Genomic DNA, 18,989 nt, shown 5'->3' on the forward strand with positions numbered 1-18,989 from the left:
CCAGGAGGGGGCCGCCAGGGGCCGAAACTTGGGGGAGGAACCCAGATAGGGGGAGGCGGGTGGGACGCTTCTCAAGGCCTCAGGGGATTGGAGGAGAGAGATGAGAGGCGGTGAAGCTCGAGTAGCGGACAGCGGAGCTAACGTCAACAGAGAAGAGCGTATGATTGGCTGATGCTAAGAGACGGACCGGAGCTGATCGAGGATTGGCGGTGGCAGCCGAGGAGGCGTGGCCAGAGCGCGTTAGAGGGAGAGCGAGGGAGCCGGCCTGCCAGCTACCCAGAGCCGCGGGAGAGCGAGGCCAGCCGGAGTCTGGTTGAGGAACAGGGTGTGAGAGTCTAGTTTTTCGTCTCCTCCGCAGCCTTCCTCCGCGCCTCGAGCACCGCGGCTCCTCCGCCTAGCACTGCGGCCTGGGGTCTCGGGCCGGGAACCCAGGAAGGGACGAAGGAGGAGGCAAAAGCGGAGTGAGAGACAGAGGGGGTCCCGACGCGGGGCGAGGCGCGCGTTGCCTCTCGCTCTCTCTCTTCAGCCGCCGCCTCCTTGCTGGGTACAGCGGCCTCGGAGCGCGCGGGACCCACAGGGCACCCGCACTATGCAGGCGGACTGCCGGCCGCCGCGATGGCGAGCCGGACGCTGGTGAGATCAGGGCGCAGCCCCCACAGTCCCCCAGTTGGGGCCGTGGCCGCCGCCTCCGCCCGGGCCGCGCTCCCTGATTCTCACTCGTGCCTCCTCCCACCCTGCTCCAACTGCCCCTCCTTCCCTATGCCTCTGTACCTTCTGCTCTTTCTTATCCTTCTCTTGCTGCTTAAGAACGCTGGAGCCCAGCAAGGTGAGTGGTCCCTGGGGAATGCGCTGGTGCGTGGAGACCCACAGGCGGCGGGGGGCGCGGGGAGAGCCTGCGGGGAGCCAGGTCTGCGGGCCATTAGCAGACACGCCGGGAAGGCGCGGTGCGCTTCCGTGCGTGGGCAGACCTGGCCGAGCACTAGTGAGGTTGAGTTACAAAGGTGAGATCGGCCTGTCGTCCTCCAGCTTGGCGCGGATTTACTTTTTGGCAAGGCCATTCATTTTCCTGAAAAGAAGGAAGTGAGACCCTGCTATCAAGGTCTCCTTTTTGGTATTTGATTCTTTTTTTGGAGAAAATGTTTGGGAGGAAAAAGAGAAGTTTTGAAGATGTCACACCTAAAGTAAAGCTAAAGGGATGGATAGACAGGAGGAAGGCAAGGTAATTAAATAGCATCTTAAACCTGTTAAAGGCAAATGGCGATAATTTTCTTTTGTGAAAGTGCTCAGGTTCAGAAGAGAACGAAATTGGTTCTAGTTATCTGAGTCTTGGATTCAGAAAGTGCTCTTTCCAACCCCTACCTGTTAGTCAGGGTAGTGGTTTAGGTTCCCTGGGTCAGACGCTGGCTCGGACCCAGTGAAACCTCCTATGTTGCCTAAATGGAACGTTCCACGTTAAAAGGATAAGCCCAATCAGAAAGGGACAAAAGTTTGATGGGGGTTTTTTCCCCATCAACAATCCTTGGAAAACCTTTTCCAGTAGCAAGAAAGACTGTATAAACACCACAGTGAGTACTCACTGTGACGGCGAGAGAATGCAGAGCTGATCCCCCCTCCCCCTCCACCTTTTAGTTCAGGCGGTGACCCGCAATTTTTGAATGAGTTTGGCGTCAGTTATTGAACACATTTCCTATCTTATTGCAGTGAAGATTGTTACTTTTTCTGGGGAGGCTTTTTTTTTCCCCTTAAAATTGATATCCACGTTTAAGTCCAGCTTAATATTGCTGTCAGTAAAGTATGGAATCATGGCCACAAGCCTGTCATTATGCTGATGAAACTTTGACAAGCATATGGAAATATATCTCTTCTAAGAAAAAATGTATTTGGTAAACCGACCTCTTTTAGATCTAGGCACAGTTCTGTGCAATGTAGATGTTTAACATTCAGGTTTTAGTTAGATAATATCTATTGAATTTTTGAACATCAAGCCTTTGTTAATTACAATGTGAAATCCTTCCCTGCATTGAAGTTTTAGAGCCTATGCTTATGTTGGGTTGGCCAGAAGGTTTGCTTAGTTTTTCCCCTAGGATGCTTGGGGTACTGCTTAGTTGTCTTTAACTTCATTGAAACAATTTTGTTAGTGTATTGTGACAGCTGTCAAATCAGCGTCCATTAAAAAAAACTTATCATATTGGTGAATTTTTGTGCAGCCATTTCAATATTGAAGATGGAAGAGAATACACAACATTTTTGGAGTTATGCTTTATTCAAGAAAGGTAAAAATGCAACTGAAAAGCAAAAAAAAGTTTGTGCTGTGTATGGAGAAGGTGCTGTGACTGATGGAACGTGTCAAAAGTGGTTTGCAAAGTTTCTTGGTACTATAGACATTTTGGCCAAATAGTTCTTTGCTGTGGGGCTGTCTTATGCAGGGTGTTCAGCAGCACCCCTGGCCTCTACCCACTAGAAGCCAGTAACAGGAGAAAGTCAACATAGTCAGAATATCCAAATCAATAAAGTAATTGGTGAAAATGAAAACTGTATCTTTTATTTTACGGGAAAAACTAAACAGACTTTTTGGCCAGCCTACTATTTTCCTCCTAGTAGGAAAAAAAGAAAAAAACAGGCTTATATATGGCTTACAGCTATTGGGGCTTATTTTGTGGCATGCACAGTACCAGTGGTTTACATGTATTAGCTCAATCCTCACCACAACCATTTGAGATAGATATTTTCCCATTTCAAATATAGGAAACTGAGACAAAAAATGGAAGGTAACGATACAGAAAGGAGTATAACTACCTAAGCAGATCACTCTATTTTGCTTATTTCCAGATCTGAAAGTGTTTATATCATGTTTTTAAAAAAATCTTTTAACAGTATAGATTCTGTTATCTGTCTCCCCCCAAATGAGACAATTGTCTTGTTTTTAGAATTTCTCAAGCCTGGTCTAATTAAACATGCAACATTATGTTTTTTAAAAGATTAAGTTTTAGTTTTTACAAGAGTTTTAACGCATATACATTTGTCTTTCACAGTGCCATCTTAATATAAACACCAGTGTTGATTAAACACAAATAGAAATGATGCTGGTAATTTAAAAGGCCTGATTTCTAGTTCTAAGTTGATTGGGTAAATATTGTTAAGTCATTTAAATTCTTCATACCTCAGTTTTCTACATCTTTGATACGAGAATACATACATACCTTTTTAATTTTAATTACAGCTGACATTCAATATTATTTTGTGTTTCAGGTATACAGCATAGTTGTTAGACAGTCATGTTCTTTACAAAGTGATTCCCACCCCATTTCAAGTACTATTTCAAGTACCCACCTGACACCATACATAGTTATTACAATGTTATTGACTATATTTCCTGTGCTGTCCTTTATATCCCTGTGGCTATTTTATAACTACTCATATGTACTTCTTGCTTCCTTCATGCCTATTTTATAACTTAATGAAAATAAAATGATAGTACACAGGAGTTTTGCAAAGGGGAAAAAGCACAATATAGCTGTAACTGATTATCATTTTGTTAATCTTGAGCTTACCCAATTATCTGATAAAGGACCAGTTAGATATCTATCACCTGAAAACTCGGGAGAATTGTGTGAGATTTGACATCCCTGATTTTTATTTTTATGAAAAATATTTTTTCTTTGTTGATTTTAGAGAGAGAGGAAAGGAGGGGGAGAGAGAGCGAAAGAAACATTTGAGAGAGAAACATTAATTGGTTGCCTTTTGTAGGCACCCTGACTGGACCAAACTGTGAACCCAGGCATGTTCCCTGACTGGGAATCAAACCAATGACCTTTTGGTTTGTGGAAAGACACCCAACCAACTGAGCTACACCAGCCAGGGCAAACTCCCTGATTTTTTAAAGTTATATTTTCTTACCCAAAGACCCTGATGCAGTTTCTGGTGGAATTTCTTTTAAAACAGTCTTCCTAGTCTAACAGATGTGCTTCAAGGGTCCACTGGTGTGTTTCCTTGCATAACCTGAAAAGAGGCGTCATTTCAGAGTGGGAAGCAGTGCCTTAAAACACCAATAAAATTTTTAATAATGGCATTGTCTAAATGTTTAATGTTAAGTTACAAACTGGAGTTTTTACTTTATAGTAAGTATTTGGAAAAAGACTGGAAAGAAATAAAAAGATAACAGTTGTCTTTTGCTAGTACAGTTGTGGGTAATTTCTTTTTTATGCTTTTTCAAATTGCCTGCAGTTTGCATATAGTCAGAATGAAAAATAAGCTGTGTAAAATGTTTTGTGATACATTTTTCTTCTCAGCCAGCCTAGGTAGGTAGAGTGCATCTAATATCCAGAGTGGGGCAGAAGTAGGTTTACAGTTGTTCATGTGGAAAATAATACAATGAATAAATAATAATACAAGAATAAGCTGTTTCACATCCCCACAGCTGTAAACCTCTTTTTGCCCCGGCCTACATATGTTGAGGTAGAATGGTGCTTCAGGTTTGTTGGGTTTTTTTTTTTTTAATCTTTCAGACATTTTGAAATAGGAGATATCACCATCATTGCAATTAATGCCCTGCATCCTATTCCTCAGCAGGTTTTCTGCCGACAGAGTGGTTTTTCTTTTTATTTGGCTCAGAATAAAATTTACCATTGGTCTGAAAACTTATCAGGCTTTCACAGCACAGATGTATTTTGACCAATCTCATAGGATTAATCTACTTATAAATTCATTCTATTTATTCATATCTATTGTACTGTTGTGATATTTTAGATATGGCTTATATTTGTGTATTTTTGATTTGTAAACTTAATATTAAGTTCATCTTCAAAATCTTTATTGAAAGCATTTTTTCTGTAAAATGTACGTCTTTCAAAAAACTTAAATTGGTGAAACTTAGGCTGATTGCATGTTAGCTACTGTGATAAATTTGCTTAATAGGAAGTTGAGGGTCTCCTATGAATGAATTTATGTCTTTGGTTTACAGTATGGCTATAGGAATTTATGTCACTGTAGTAATTTGTGTCAGCTCATTTCAGGAGCTCGGCTTCCTCATTTGTGTCATGGAAGCCTTGCCTGCCTTTTGGGTTAGAATTATATTTGAATGTGGAATGAATTTTAAAGTCCATTAAGACTGACTTGTTTATGACACTTAGTATAAAATGTTTGTGAAGGTAGTGATTTTTGTTTGCTAATTTAATAAACCTATAAAACAAATCAGGTTCTTTCGTAAAAAGATTTGAGTTCCACAATGGTATTTGGAACTAATATGTGGGAGAAAATTATATTCTGTCAAGTAATGCTTTTATTTTCTAGTGGTGTAGAGAGATATTTTTGAACAATTTTTGTGAATAGTCAGAATTGGAGAGCACGTCTCTCTCTTTGCAAAGAACATTTGTAATTATTTGTAGTGTTAACCTTTAGTTAATTTAGAATTTTCCATTGTCTTTCTTGGTGTGATAAAACATTAAGATTCTTTATGTAGTTTTGGTCAGAGACAAAAATCAAAGCATCTTATTTCTGCTGTATTTCTGATGAATTTTGCACAATGGAAATTAGAAATATAGCATATATTTCATGTATGCTAATGATCAGATTAAAATGAACATTTTAAAAACTTACAAATGACAACTTAACTGTAAAATTACACATTCATGATTTTTATGTAGTTTCCTACTGTTACAAACAAAGCAGAAACATTATTTTTCTTTGGAGATGGTTAATTCTATTTGACCATCTGAGCTTCATTCTAGAAGATCAACATAAAATCTTAAAGTAGTGAAATTGGTGTAAATGAAGCAGCACTATTAGAACTAAAATGACAAATGAATTAATTGATTTCCAGAAAGCATGATGGGATTTCAATATGATGAGGAAAAACTAGATTTACATAGATGTAGATTTTAAATTTAGGACTAAACTTAATAAAATGAACCTGGGATGTGAAAGCTCAGGTGGTAATATTGTGCATTCATTGAATACATGCAAATAATTTCTTTTTTTAAATTTCCATTTCTTATTTTATTTTTTAAATATATTTTATTGATTAAGCTATTACAGTTGTCCCATTTTCCCCCTTTATTCCCCTCTGCCCTGCACACCGCCTCCCACCCACATCCTCCCCCTTTAGTTCATGTCAATGAATCATACATATAAGTTCTTTGCTTCTACATTTCCTATGCTATTCTTAACCTCCCCCTGTCTATTTTCTACCTACCATTTATGTTGCTTATTCCCTGTACCTTTTCCCCTCTCTCCCCTTCCAACTCCCTGACTGATAACCCTCCATGTGATCTCCATTTCCGTGGTTCTGTTCCTTTTCTAGTTGTTTGCTTAGTTTGTTTTTCGTTTTGGTTTTTTTAGGTTCGGTTGTTAATAGTTGTAAGTTTGTTGTCATTTTACTGTTTGTATTTTTCATCTTTTTCTCAGATAAGTCCTTTAACATTTCATAGATTAAGGGCTTGGTGATGACAAACTCCTTCAACTTGACGTTATCTGGGAAGCACTTGATCTGCCTTCCCATTCTAAATGATAGCTTTGTTGGATAGAGTAATCTTGGATGTAGGTCCTTGCCTTTCATGACTTCAAATACTTCTTTCCAGCTCCTTCTTGCCTGCAAGGTTTCTTTTGAGAAATCAGCTGATAGTCTTATGGGAACTCTTTTGTAGGTAACTGTCTCCTTTACTCTTGCTGCTTTTAAGATTCTCTCTCTATCTTTAATCTTGAGTAATATAATGATGATGTGCCTTGGTGTGTGCTTCCTTGGGTCCAACTTCTTTGGGACTCTCTGAGCTTCCTGGACTTTCTGGAAGGCTATTTCCTTTGCCAGATTAGGGAAGTTCTCCCTCATTATGTTTTCAAGTAAGTTTTCAATTTCTTGCTCCTGTTCCCCTTCTGGCACCCCTATGATTCGGATGTTGGAATATTTAAAGTTGTCCCAGTGGTTCCTAAGCCTGTCCTCATTCTTTGGAATTCTTATTTCTTCATTCTGTTTTTGTTGACTGTTTTATTTCTTCCTTCTGGTCCAAACTGTTGATTTGAGTCCCAGTTTCCTTCCCTTCACTGTTGGTTCCCTATACATTTTCCTTTATTTCACTTTTCATAGCTTTCATTTTTTCCTCTATTTTGTGACCATACTCAACCAATTCTGTGAGCATCTTGATTACCAGTGTTCTTAACTGTGCATCTGCTAGGTTGTCTATTTCTATGTTACGTAGTTGTATTTTTTCTTAAGCTTGGATCTGTTCCTTCATTTGGGCCATTTTATGTTGTCTTGATGTACATGTAGTAAGGGGTGGAGCCTTAGGTGTTCACCAGTGCGAGGCAACCCACTTGGCTGCATTGTGATGCTGTAGGGGCCCGAGAAGGAACAATGCTGCTTGCTCAGGTCTCAGCTGGCTTTCAGTCACTTCCCCCATTACCCACAAGCAAATTGGGCCATTCTGGTGCTGATTCCCGGGTGGGTGGTTTTACGTACATTCTGGAACCCTGTGGGTCTCTCCAATAAACTCTCCTGTGAGGCTGGGAGTTTCTCCCGCTGCCCCAACCCTCGCAGGTTTTTTCAGTCAGAGGTTTTGAAGCTTTATTTCCCCAGGCTGGAACCCTGGGTTGTGTGGTCTGTCCTGCTCCCCAGTTGTTCCTCCCAGTTTATCTGCACTCAAAAGTGGGACAGCCTGCTGTGTCAGCCACCACCTCACTCTGCAAGCTGCCGCCTACCAGCCTGGGTTCTCTAGCCACCATCTTGCTCCGAGTCCTCCCTGACCATCTGCACTCCTACTGGTCTGGGAGAATGTTTCTTCTTTAAGTCCTTGATTGTCGGACTCCTATACAGTTTAGTTTTCTGTGAGTTCTGGTTGGTTTTTTTATCTTTAAATTTGTTGTCATTTTGCTTGTGGGAGGAGGCACAATGTGTCTATCTACGCCTCCATTTTGGCTGGAAATCCACATAGATCAAGGGTGTCAAACTAATTTTCACTGGGGGCCACATTAGCCTCGCAGTTGCCTTCAAAGGGCCGAATGTAATTTTAGGCCTGTATAAATGTAACTACTCCTTAACAGTTAAGTGAGAGCTCCGCACTGCTGCCAGGTAGAAACAAGGTGCAGGGCTGTATAAAACAAGGTGTAGGGTTCGGCCCTCAGGCCTTGTGTTTGCCACCTGTGAAACAGTTTCTATTTCTGCTTTTGGATTACTTGGAAGGGTATGGAATGATGACAAAATTGAGAGGATTAGGAAAAGCTCTATAGAGATCATGATATTTACTAAATGTGATTGTTGAAGCATGAAGTAGACAACTTGATAGTTTTTCTTGTGTGGCTCATGAATTTGCTTTATTTTAGAACAATGCTATCGCCTGAGCACTTTATTATTTAAAATATTATACAGATAACGATTGTTACTCAAAAACTTAAATGATAATTATTCACAGTTCTACCCCCTTACCTATCAACCTATAATTTTTATGTCCCTTTCTATTCCATATTGACACACATAATCTTACATGGTTGTAATTTTAATACTCTTGTGTTATATTCTGTAGACTTAGCATGTAAAAATTAATTCATAAGCTAACATGTGAGTCTACTAAGAAAATACAATGTGAAAACTTCAAAATGTAAAAATTCCCCATGAGACACTTATTATTTATGGAATAATTATTATGTTCAGAACTTTTATGACATTATTTTCTTTATTTCATTGGATTAAATTCTTCAGGATAAGATCTTTGAGAAAGTACAGTAAGTCCTCAATGACGTTGATAGATTCTGCAATTTTAAATGAGACAATGTATTAATGAAACCAATTTTACCATAGGCTAATTAATATAGACAGTATTAAGTTCCTGTGACATCTCATCAACGTTAAAATGATGTTGAATGAAAAAACATTATTCTATGATCTGCTGTATTCAGTTCATATTAGTTTAGAAACATATCATCCTAATTATCCAGATTCGTAGATTAAATCAATGTAATCCATAAGTACAGAAAATACATATAAATACTCAAGTAAAATAGTATTTAATTGATACCAGGGTTCATGAAGTAGATGAAATAATGGAGTGATATTAAAGGTTGCTAAAACATCACTTGTTAGGTCACCTTGCACTTTGCAGGGTATCTAGTTGGAGAAAAAACTTTAATAAGTTATTGGAATTGTAGGGAAGACCCCCAAGAAGCAAGCTCCCTCCATTGCTTTCTAAGGGAGTAGGGCCATAGTTACCTGGGAAGCTTTTGCTGAGAGCAGTGCATTCAAGTTTGTAGTCCAAATGGAATTGCTTGGGATCAAAGAGAAGATGCTGGTACTCTATCATTCTCTCATGAAGAACTATCAGCATGAAGGAGTATCAACAGTTAGGAGCTCCCAGAACAGTGTTCACTATGTCAGTACAGACCAGGGCTATTTAGAGAAGTGTGAAACATTGTCATTGTTTTCAGAGAACCTATAGTTTAGGAAATAATTTCAAAGTTGGAATAGGTACAGAAATAATCAAGGAAGACTGCACAGTGCTGTGGGTTTAGAAGGAGAGCTCACAACACCTAGTGAAAGTAGCAGCTATGCTGATAAAGGGGGTTTTAATGGATGACCTCTAAAGAATTGCTAGATTTCTAGTCCACAGTGGCGGCAGACATTTGAGTAAAGAACACAGCCTCAGAACAGCAAGGAGTCAGAAACCATGGGGGTTTAAGTCCTGCCCTGTTGCAATGAGTAGCAAGCCACTGGTCTTGGCCAGCTGCTTTTTCCTTGAGCCCCATGCTCTGCGCCCTTAGCCCAGTCAATCATTAGGCAAGTGTTGAATATTTGTGGGCTATGGTTATATGCACTGGGATACTGCCTTCTTGGAGCTAAGTTAATAGTACCATAGTGTGGACAACAACCTCTATATCACTTATTAGATGAAATCCAGACTCTTTCGCATGTTCTGTATATGAGGTGGGAAAAGTAGGTTTACAGTTGTTTGTGTGGGAAATAATAATAATAATACAAGAATAAACTTTTGCATACTCACAACTGTAAACCTACTTTTGCCCACACCTCTATAATTTTTTGACAGTCTGGTCTCCCTCTTCCTGTCTGACTTATTAATACCTTGCCAGCACCCCTCATGCTTTATAGTTCAGGTATAAGACTGAGCTACTTTTTATTCTTCTAATATGTAATTTTATGCTTTTTTCCCTTGTTCCCTATACTGATCTCTTTACATATGCTGTTTTCTCTACCTCAATTGTCCTTAATTGATTTCCTTGTCTACTTGGTAAACTCTTATTAGTTTGTATTTGGGTTTTTTTGGTAATTTATTTTTTATTGTATTATTTTCTATTATCATTTGTCCCCCTTATGCCCTCTTGCCCCCCTGAAAATCACCACACTGTTGTCCATGAGTCCTTTTTCCTTTTTGCTTGTTCCCTCCACCCCTAACCCCACCCCAAAGTTGTTAGCTACCTCTCTATAAGTCTGTTTCTCTTTTGTTATTTCAGTTTGTTCATTAGATGCCACATATGAGTGAAATCATATGGCATTTGTCTTTCTCTGACTAGTTGGTTAATTTCGCTTAGCACAGGGGTGTCAAACTCATTTTCCCCGGGGCCACATCAGCCTCACGGTTGCCTTCAAAGGGCTGAATGTAATTTCAACTCCTTAACAGTTAAGGAGTAGATGCGTTTAGACAGTCCTAAAATTATTTCGGCTCTTTGAAGGCAAGCACAAGGGTGATGTGGCCCCCAGTAAAAATGAGTTTGACACCCCTGATTAGCATACTGTTCTCCAGGTCCTATCAAAGGACTGTTGCAAAGGGTAAGATTTTCTTCCTTCTCCTTTTTTTTTTTACAGCCAAGTAATATTCCAGTGTGTAAATGTCCCGCTTTATCCACTCACCTACTGAGGGACACTTGGGATACTTCCATAACTTGGTGATTGTAAATGACACTGCAAGGCACATAGGGGTGCTTATGTTCTTTGGAATTAGTGTTTTGTGTTCCTTTGGATATATTCCCAGAAGTGGGATTGCTGGGTCAAAAGGCAGATCCATTTTTAATTTTTTGAGGTATCTCCATACTGCTTTCCACAGTGGCTGCAGCCATTTGCATTCTCACCAGCAGTTCAAAAGAGTTCCCCTTTCTCCACATCCTCGCCAGCACTTGTTGTTTGTGGATTTATTGATGATAGCCGTTCTGACAGGTGTGGGTTGATATCTCATTGTGGTTTTAATTTGTATTTCTCTGATGATTAGTGACATTGAGCATCTTCTCATATGTCTATTGGCCATTTGTATGTCCTGTTTGGAGAAGTGTCTATTCAGGTCTTTTGCCCATTTTTTAATTGGGTTGTTTTTTTCATGTTGAATTTTTTAAGTTTTTTATAATTTTGACTATTAACCTCTTTACAAGATGTATCAGCAAATATGTTCTCCTGTTCTTTGGGCTGTCTTTTTATTTTTTGTTGATGGTTTCTTTTGCTGTGCAAAATCCTTTTACTTTAATGTAGTCCCATGTGTTTTTTATTTTTTGTTTTCTTCTGTTTCCCTTGCCTGGGGAGATGTAACCAATAAAATACTGCTAGGAGCAACATCCAAGATTTTGCTGCCTATGTTTTCTTCTAGGATTTTTATGGCTTCAGGTCTAACATTTAAATCTTCAATCCACTTCGAATTTATTCTTGTGTGTGGTATAAGAAGGTGGTCTAGTTTCATTTTCCTGCACGTATCTGTCCAATTTTCCCAACACCTTTTATTGAATAAACTATCTTTAGCCATTGTATGTGCTTGCTTCCTCTGTCAAGTATTAATTGACTCTAAAGTTGTGGGTTTATTTCTGGGTTCTTTATTCTGTTCCATTGATCTATGTGTCTGTTTTTATGCCAGCACCATGCTGTTTTGATTACTATGGCTTTATAGTATAGTCTGATATTAGATAGTGTGATTCCTCCAACTTTATTCTTCTTTCTCAAGATCACTGTTGCTATTTGGGGCCTTTTGTGGTCTTTTGTATACTTGATAAACTCTAAGTCATCCTTGAAAGACCTTTCTTGGGTCTCATCCCTTCTGTGAAGAGTTTTCTAACCATTACCAAACATTCATTTCCAGATAGTACTTTCCACTTAACTTCTATTCCTTCATTAATCACACTATTAAAATATTTGTTTCTGGCAGAGAGTTTTGTTCATTTTCTTATTTTTAATGATTAGCATGAGGTCTATCATTCAAAAAAAGGGTATTAAGGGCTATTTCTGGAGTGAATCTTCTGCCCCAAGCACATTTTTTGGTGTTAGTTGCTGGGCACCTGCAGCCCTTCGCAGCACCATCCTTTGTCTAATCTCCACATTAGCGTGCAGTCCTAGAGCCTGGACTTCTCAGTCCCATGGGAACAGAGCCATTTCTTCAGCCTACTTGCTCAGAACCTAACATCTACCCAGTGTTTCGCAGCCACTCTCTTCGAAGAGGCTAGACCTCATTGCTGCACCCCCTTGATAAGGAGTCCTCCTTTATCTGGAGCTCTGAACATAACCACGGCTACTTAGAAAACACTGCTGGGCCCACCTGTCAGATCGTCCATAAGAGCAGTGACAGCCTAAATTAATGTCAGCAAGTTCGATGCGTTCCTTTGTTCTCTCAAGTTCTCATTTTGAAGAGTCACCTCCACCATTATGAGAGTCCCCTAGTGTTGGTTCCAGTAGTTGCCTGCCTTCATTTTAGTCACCAGCTGAACTGCTTGGAGAACACTCAGGTAGCTTTAGTAATCTGGTGCTGGGAAAATAATGAGAAGCAAAGGCTGCAAAGTTCAGTAGGAACATTATTTTGGAGGGTTTTCTATTACGGGGCAGACTGAGGAGTTTGTACCTGAGATATTAGGCATGACCTTAGCCTTAGGTTCCTCCATCTTTGTCAGGTCCATTTGTCCATCTGCTGGTTCAGTTGTCTCTTACCAAGCCCTGGCACCCTGGTCTGTCACAGTGATGGGTTGCCCCTGGTCCTTGACAGATTCCACACAGGCTCATGTGCCAGTCCCCAATGTCTGCTTCCTTAGGTTCTGGATATCTCAAGATTACTGGAGCAAGTCATGTGTCCATTGTGATTAGATCTGTCACAAATGAGGACCACTAATCAAATCTCAAATGGGAATTACCCTTCAACAGCAGCATTATGACTGGCCCACTTTGTAGAGCCGAACTCCTGCCCTTGTCTTCATCCTTGCACAATATAAGTTTGCCTCCTGCCTCACCCTTTCTTCTTCCTGAAACTCTCTCTTCCACCTTAACCAGAGCGTAGCTCCATCAGGGAATATAAATTGTGCGTTAGTATAATTTAAACTTATGTGGTGCCTTAGTCTATGCCTAGAAATATGCTCAAAACATGACTGGTGTTTAATACATCTTTCTTTTGAACTATTTGCTTTTCAGGTGCCTTTTATCTCAGCTTTTTTCAGTGACATACACTCTAAAAAGTAGGCTACCCTTGTGCTGTACATTTCTTAGTGCCTGGCACACAGCAGGTATTTGTTACTGATGATTTCCTTTTCAACCCTTGCAGTCTGGCTTCTGCTATACTGAAACTGTCATTTAAACTTAGTTTAGTTCTTTTGTTTCAGTTTCCAAAACCTGAGAGCTTTGTCTTCACTGTATTTTACCCTGGTGGACTTTGAAAGTATGGAGACTTTGGATTCAGACATGCCTGGATTTAAATACTAGCCATGGTGACTTTGGGATTCATTTAGCATTCTCAGCGTTACTAAATATATAAGACAACTCTCTTTCTAGAATGTATGAGGACTGGGACCAAATCCGTTTGGGTAGCTGGTAGGTTTTGTTCAATGAGTGAATCAGTGTGTGAATGAAAGTTTTGTTTCTCTTTTTTCCTCTTCTGCAGTTAAAATACCCATCTTCAAATGTTTGCTTTCTACTGAGATCCAGTGCTTTTCCATCTTTCTGTCCCTTATCGCCATCCCAGTTATTGTTCAGGGAAGTTCTACCTGTAGTACAGAGAAAGGGGCCAGACCACAGTAGAGCAATGGGACAGCAAGGTGTGGTTGTTCATGTGAGATATTTTTACCTGACTTCTAACCCACCTAGACCTTAATGCTGATTTTGACCCTCCCTTTTGACCTCTGCTTTCTCTCTCCAACTTCTGTTGATAGGTTTCAACTGTCTTTGATCTCCATCCTCTCAGATCCTTCTCAGGTTAATGGTTTATCTCTTTCTGTTGTACTCTTGTTTTTAGTTATTCTTTGGATTCTAAAAGCAAATTTTATAGGTTTAAGACAGACATTCTGAGAGGTGGGGGGGAAAGGCAGACAACTGTACTTGAACAACAATTAAAAAAGTGAACAAAAAATAAAAATAAAAGAACAAATTAACAAAATCGTAAAAAAAGACAGACATTGTGTTGCATGGGTGGAGGAAAAGTGTTTTAGTTAGGACTCTAGAGGTTGTAGGAAACCGAAGTCTCAATCTGCTTATTGTAGAAGGGAAGAGTATTAGGGGGATTCTAAGATTACTTGTGGAGTCTTGGGAAGAGCTGAACCAACTAGGCCAAGGGGGAGGCAGGAATGCAGGTGGACCTTAGGCACTAAGGATTCAGCTTAATTTTTCTCTCTTGATTCACCCTGGCTTTCAGTGGACTCATGGAATCATGGCTCTTGGCAATCCTCAAGACTGCTAACATCAACACTGGCGAGTTTCTGGGATTTTCCCTAATGTACAAGGTCCAGAAATTGGAGGGAAGGGTGAGTTGGACTCACATTGGCCCAGTGTAAATGAGACCCACACTTGAGCCTGTCGGATAGCCAAGGGGCCTGACATACAGAAAAACTTGGAAATGTAGGGCAGTTCCCAGAAGGATAAGGAGGGTACTAGATAGACAGAGGTATGCATCGTCTTCAAGGAGAAAGAGGTTCACATTTATGGAGTCCACTATATTTTACGTAAGTTATTACCAAACCTCACAAGTACCTTGGGAGATGGGTGGTGAGGATATGGAGACTTTTAATGGTTAAGTGCCCAGGATCTCAAAAGTTGGCATGGCTAGAATTTAAATCCAAGTCTGTCTGACTCCAAAGCCTATGTATTGTGTACTTTCTGCTAAATCATTTGCCTGTCAAGTGCCTACCACTGATGATTTCCTTTTTAACCCTCGTAGTCTAGCAGTCTAATTTGTATTTATTATTTTTTTGACATTCAATAGCATGTGTTAAGAGCCTATAGTATGTCCTATTTCTATGTGTATGCCTGCCTTACAATTTTACAGCTTGGAATGGTAAACTGATATAAATGTGCATGCATAGTTAAGCATATTAAGTACAGTAAAGAGATTTTGATAATAGAAATGAAGAGAAAGACCAGGAGTTTCAGCATATTTCACAAAGGAAGTAACACTGAATTTGCCGGATGGATGAGAGGAGGAATAGCATGTGCAGTGGCCCAGAGGAGAGAACTTGGAGCAGGTAGGGAGGCACCTATAGTTGGACAGCTGGAACAAAAAGGCTGTAGGAAAAGTCAGAAAATGAAACTGAAAGGGAATTCAAGGAAAGATTATAATAGACTTTGTATCCTTGCTGAATAATATGACTTTCATTGTATCATCAATGGAAAATAGTGGAAGGATTTTTAGATATGGGACACGACCCAGGTGGTGTTTAAGAACCATTGGCAAGAGTGTGGACAGTGGATTGGGGGAAGGAAAGATGTGGAAAGAAAGGCCTGCACTTGTTCAGAGTGACTAAATGTAGAGATATTGAGGAGCTAGAAAGTATAAAGCATAATGACCAGTTAAATTTGAGAGAGCAAAGGTTAAAATGCTCTTTTTAAAAAATCCCTGGAATCCTGTTCTCCCTTCTTCACCAACCAGGATTTCTGTCTAGTTAACTGCAATTTATCCTACACACACATACACACACCCATAGAGTTCCCATTACTTCCCCATGGTATTCATTATCCATGAAATGACTTGCTACATCCATTTTACTGTGTTGTAAACTGTAAGGGCAGGGGCCTTGTCTGTCATTTTTGTTGTTTTTTGTAGCCCCTAGTATAGTGCCTGGCCTGTAGAAGATGCTCCTTGAATACTTGGGACACACTGAGTTTGAGTGCAGTGGAACTTCTTAGCAGAGGTGCTTAATATATAAGTAGGTGACAAGTTTGAGGATTAGGAGAATGGTTGGTGGCTTTGGAGCTTTCTCCATTTCAGTGGGAACTGAAATCATAGGAGTAGATGAAATTGCTCAGGTAGAATAGAGTGGGAAAACAGCTCTGGAGAACAGCAGCATTTGCAGTAAGAAGCCAAGTCAGCTAAGATGCCAGAGAAGTTGTAATGAGAGAGTTGAAGAGCTAAGACAGGGAAGGAGAGTTTTAAGAATGAGGGAGGGAAGATATGAAGGAAGATAGAAAAATGGGAGGGCAGGAAAGCCTAGCAATGCCAGTTGCAGTAGAAAGTTCCCAAATGATAAGGATAGAAAAGTATCCATTGTATTTGGCAGCTCAGAAACTGACTGCTTTAGTGAATAGAGTAAATGTTGAGAGCCACTGAATAAGACACTACTGAGGGGCTTTGGATACCCATTCGAGATTGGAACCCATTACGCTAATGACACATATCCCCTGGATTTTGTGATTTTTTTTTTCCAGTACTGCTCAGCTTCTTGGCAAAAAGAGATGATTTGATTGAGGGGTTGGGGGATGTGGCCAGGATGCTCAAGAAGAACACAGTAGCTAGGAAGTGAATGTACCAGAAGAGTGTAGTTAATCCAGTATACACAAGGTTCAGCCTGGGTAGAGAAAGACATGAGGCCAAGACACAATTATTAGATGGGGAGAAAAGAGAGATGACAGGTTCACAGAAAGTATGCAGTGGGTGTAAGGGAGCTGAAAGGTCAGAAGACTGACCAGTAGAGTAAGACGTTAAAGTTCTGGACGTTTCGGAGGTGGAAGCAGTCAATAATGGTAAAAACAAACTCCACGTTGTGGTCCTGAGAGTAACTGAAGTGAAGTAGAGGTCATAGGGTAGAAGATTAGTGAGAATTATTGTCTAATGATTCATACTTTTCACAAGACACACTTGAGGCTTTAAAGCTGCTATAAATTTTCTAAACTAATGGGCCATTGTTCTTCTACTTCAGTTAGGTCATGGCCAAGTGCACTGGATCTTCATATGATGAGCAAAGCCTTTCTGGCCTTTTATGATGGTAATAGTACACTCATTTATTGAGCACTTTCTCATGGATTAGGCTCTCCATACTAGGTCTTTTCATACAACATCTCATTTGATTCTTACCCTATCTGGTTTGTTGAATTGTTAGTGTCCCCATTTTATAAAACTGAGGTTTAGCAACAATAAATTACCTTCTCAAGGTCACAGTGCATGGTAGCTAGGACATTTAATTTCATTGTATGAAACCAGAATCCATTTGCTTCACATTATGTTCTAAGCAGAATATGTGTTTGGCGGGGCTTGAAGAGGATTTATACATCTCACATTCCTTTACATTACTCAGTTTTATAAATTACCACATATACAGAGATGAAGTTGGGCTTAAAAAAGAATGAAGCTGGGAGCTACTCTTTTTTCCTAAAAATATCCACAGTGACCCTCTTGAAGCTCCCAGTGCATATCCATCCTATGCAGTATTGGACAACCTGGACAATATGGGTAAATTCCTAAAAACATACAATCTTCCTAAACCAAATCAGGAAGAATCAGAGAATCTGAATAGACAGATTACACTTAATGAATTTGAAGCAGTTATAAAATAAAAAATAAAAGAACTGCCAACAAATAAAAGCCCTGGACTGGATGGCTTCACAGATGAATTTTACCAAACATTCCGAGAAGAACTAACACACACCTCTCCCTCTCAAACTATTTCTTAAAATTCAAAAGGAGGGAATTTATGAGCCAGCATTATCCAAATTCCAAAACCAGATAAAGATTCTATAAATAAAGAAAATTACTGGCCAACAACCCTGATAAACATAGAATTTAAAATCCTCAACAAAACATTAGCAAACCAAACACAGCAGTGCAGCAAAAAGATCATAAACCATAATCAAGTGGGATTTATTCCAGGAATGCATGGTTGGTACAACACTTGCACACCAATATATGTGATATACCACATAAACAAAACAATGGATAAAAACCTTATGATTATGTCAATAGATGCATAAAAAGCTTTTGATAAATCCAGCATATGGTAAAAACTCTGAGCAAAGTGGGATTAGAGGGAACATACCTATACATAGTAAAGGCCATATATGACAAACCCACTGCCAGCATCGTACTCAACTGGCAAAAAACTGTAAGTGTTCCCCTTAAGGTGGGGAAAAAGACAGGGATGTCTGCTTTCACCTCTCTTATTCAACATAGTACTGGAAGTCCTAGCCACAGCAATCAGACAAGAAGAAATAATAAAAGGCATCCAAATTGGAAAGGAAGATGTAAAATTGTCATTTGCAGATGACATGATATTGTACTTAGAGAACTTCAAAGATTCCACCAAGAAACTACTAGAACTGATAATGAACACAGGATACAAAATTAATATCCAGAAATCACGTGCATTTTTATAGGCCAATAACAAACTAACAGAAATGGAAATTAAGAAAACAATCCTATTTACAATTGCTACAAAAAGAATAAAATAAAATACCTAGGAATAAACCTAACCAAGGATATAAAAGACCTGTACTCAGAAAATTATAAGACACTGAAGAAAGAAATAAAAGAAAATACAAATAAATGGAAGCACATACCATGTTCATGGATAGGAAGAATTAACATCATTAAAATGTCCATACTACTGAAAGCAATCTACAGATTCAGCACGATTCCTATCAAGATTACAATGATGTATTTCACAGAAGTAGAACAAATATTTCAAAAATTTATGTGGAACAGAATAGAGAGCCCAGAAAAAACCTACACCATTAGAACCAATCAATATTTGAAAGAGGAAGCAAGCACATACAATGGGCTAAAGATAATTTATTCAATAAAAGGTGTTGGGAAAATTGAACAGATACGTGCAGGAAA

General features: G+C 39.5%; 1 protein-coding gene across 2 annotated transcripts in view; it reads left to right on the forward strand.

The window, feature by feature from the left end:
* The first annotated feature begins 251 nt into the window (after nt 1–251).
* Nucleotides 252–18,989, forward strand: part of DCBLD2 (discoidin, CUB and LCCL domain containing 2) — an 89,014-nt gene continuing 70,276 nt past the window's right edge. For both annotated transcript variants that reach the window (XM_053918309.1, XM_024558178.3), the window contains exon 1: nt 252–826. In XM_053918309.1, the coding sequence (XP_053774284.1) occupies nt 616–826 (211 nt within the window). In that variant the 5' untranslated portion in view covers nt 252–615. The remainder of the gene's footprint in view (nt 827–18,989) is intronic.

The sequence above is a fragment of the Desmodus rotundus genome, chromosome 2 (assembly GCF_022682495.2).
Source record: "Desmodus rotundus isolate HL8 chromosome 2, HLdesRot8A.1, whole genome shotgun sequence".
Taxonomy (NCBI): domain Eukaryota; kingdom Metazoa; phylum Chordata; class Mammalia; order Chiroptera; family Phyllostomidae; genus Desmodus; species Desmodus rotundus.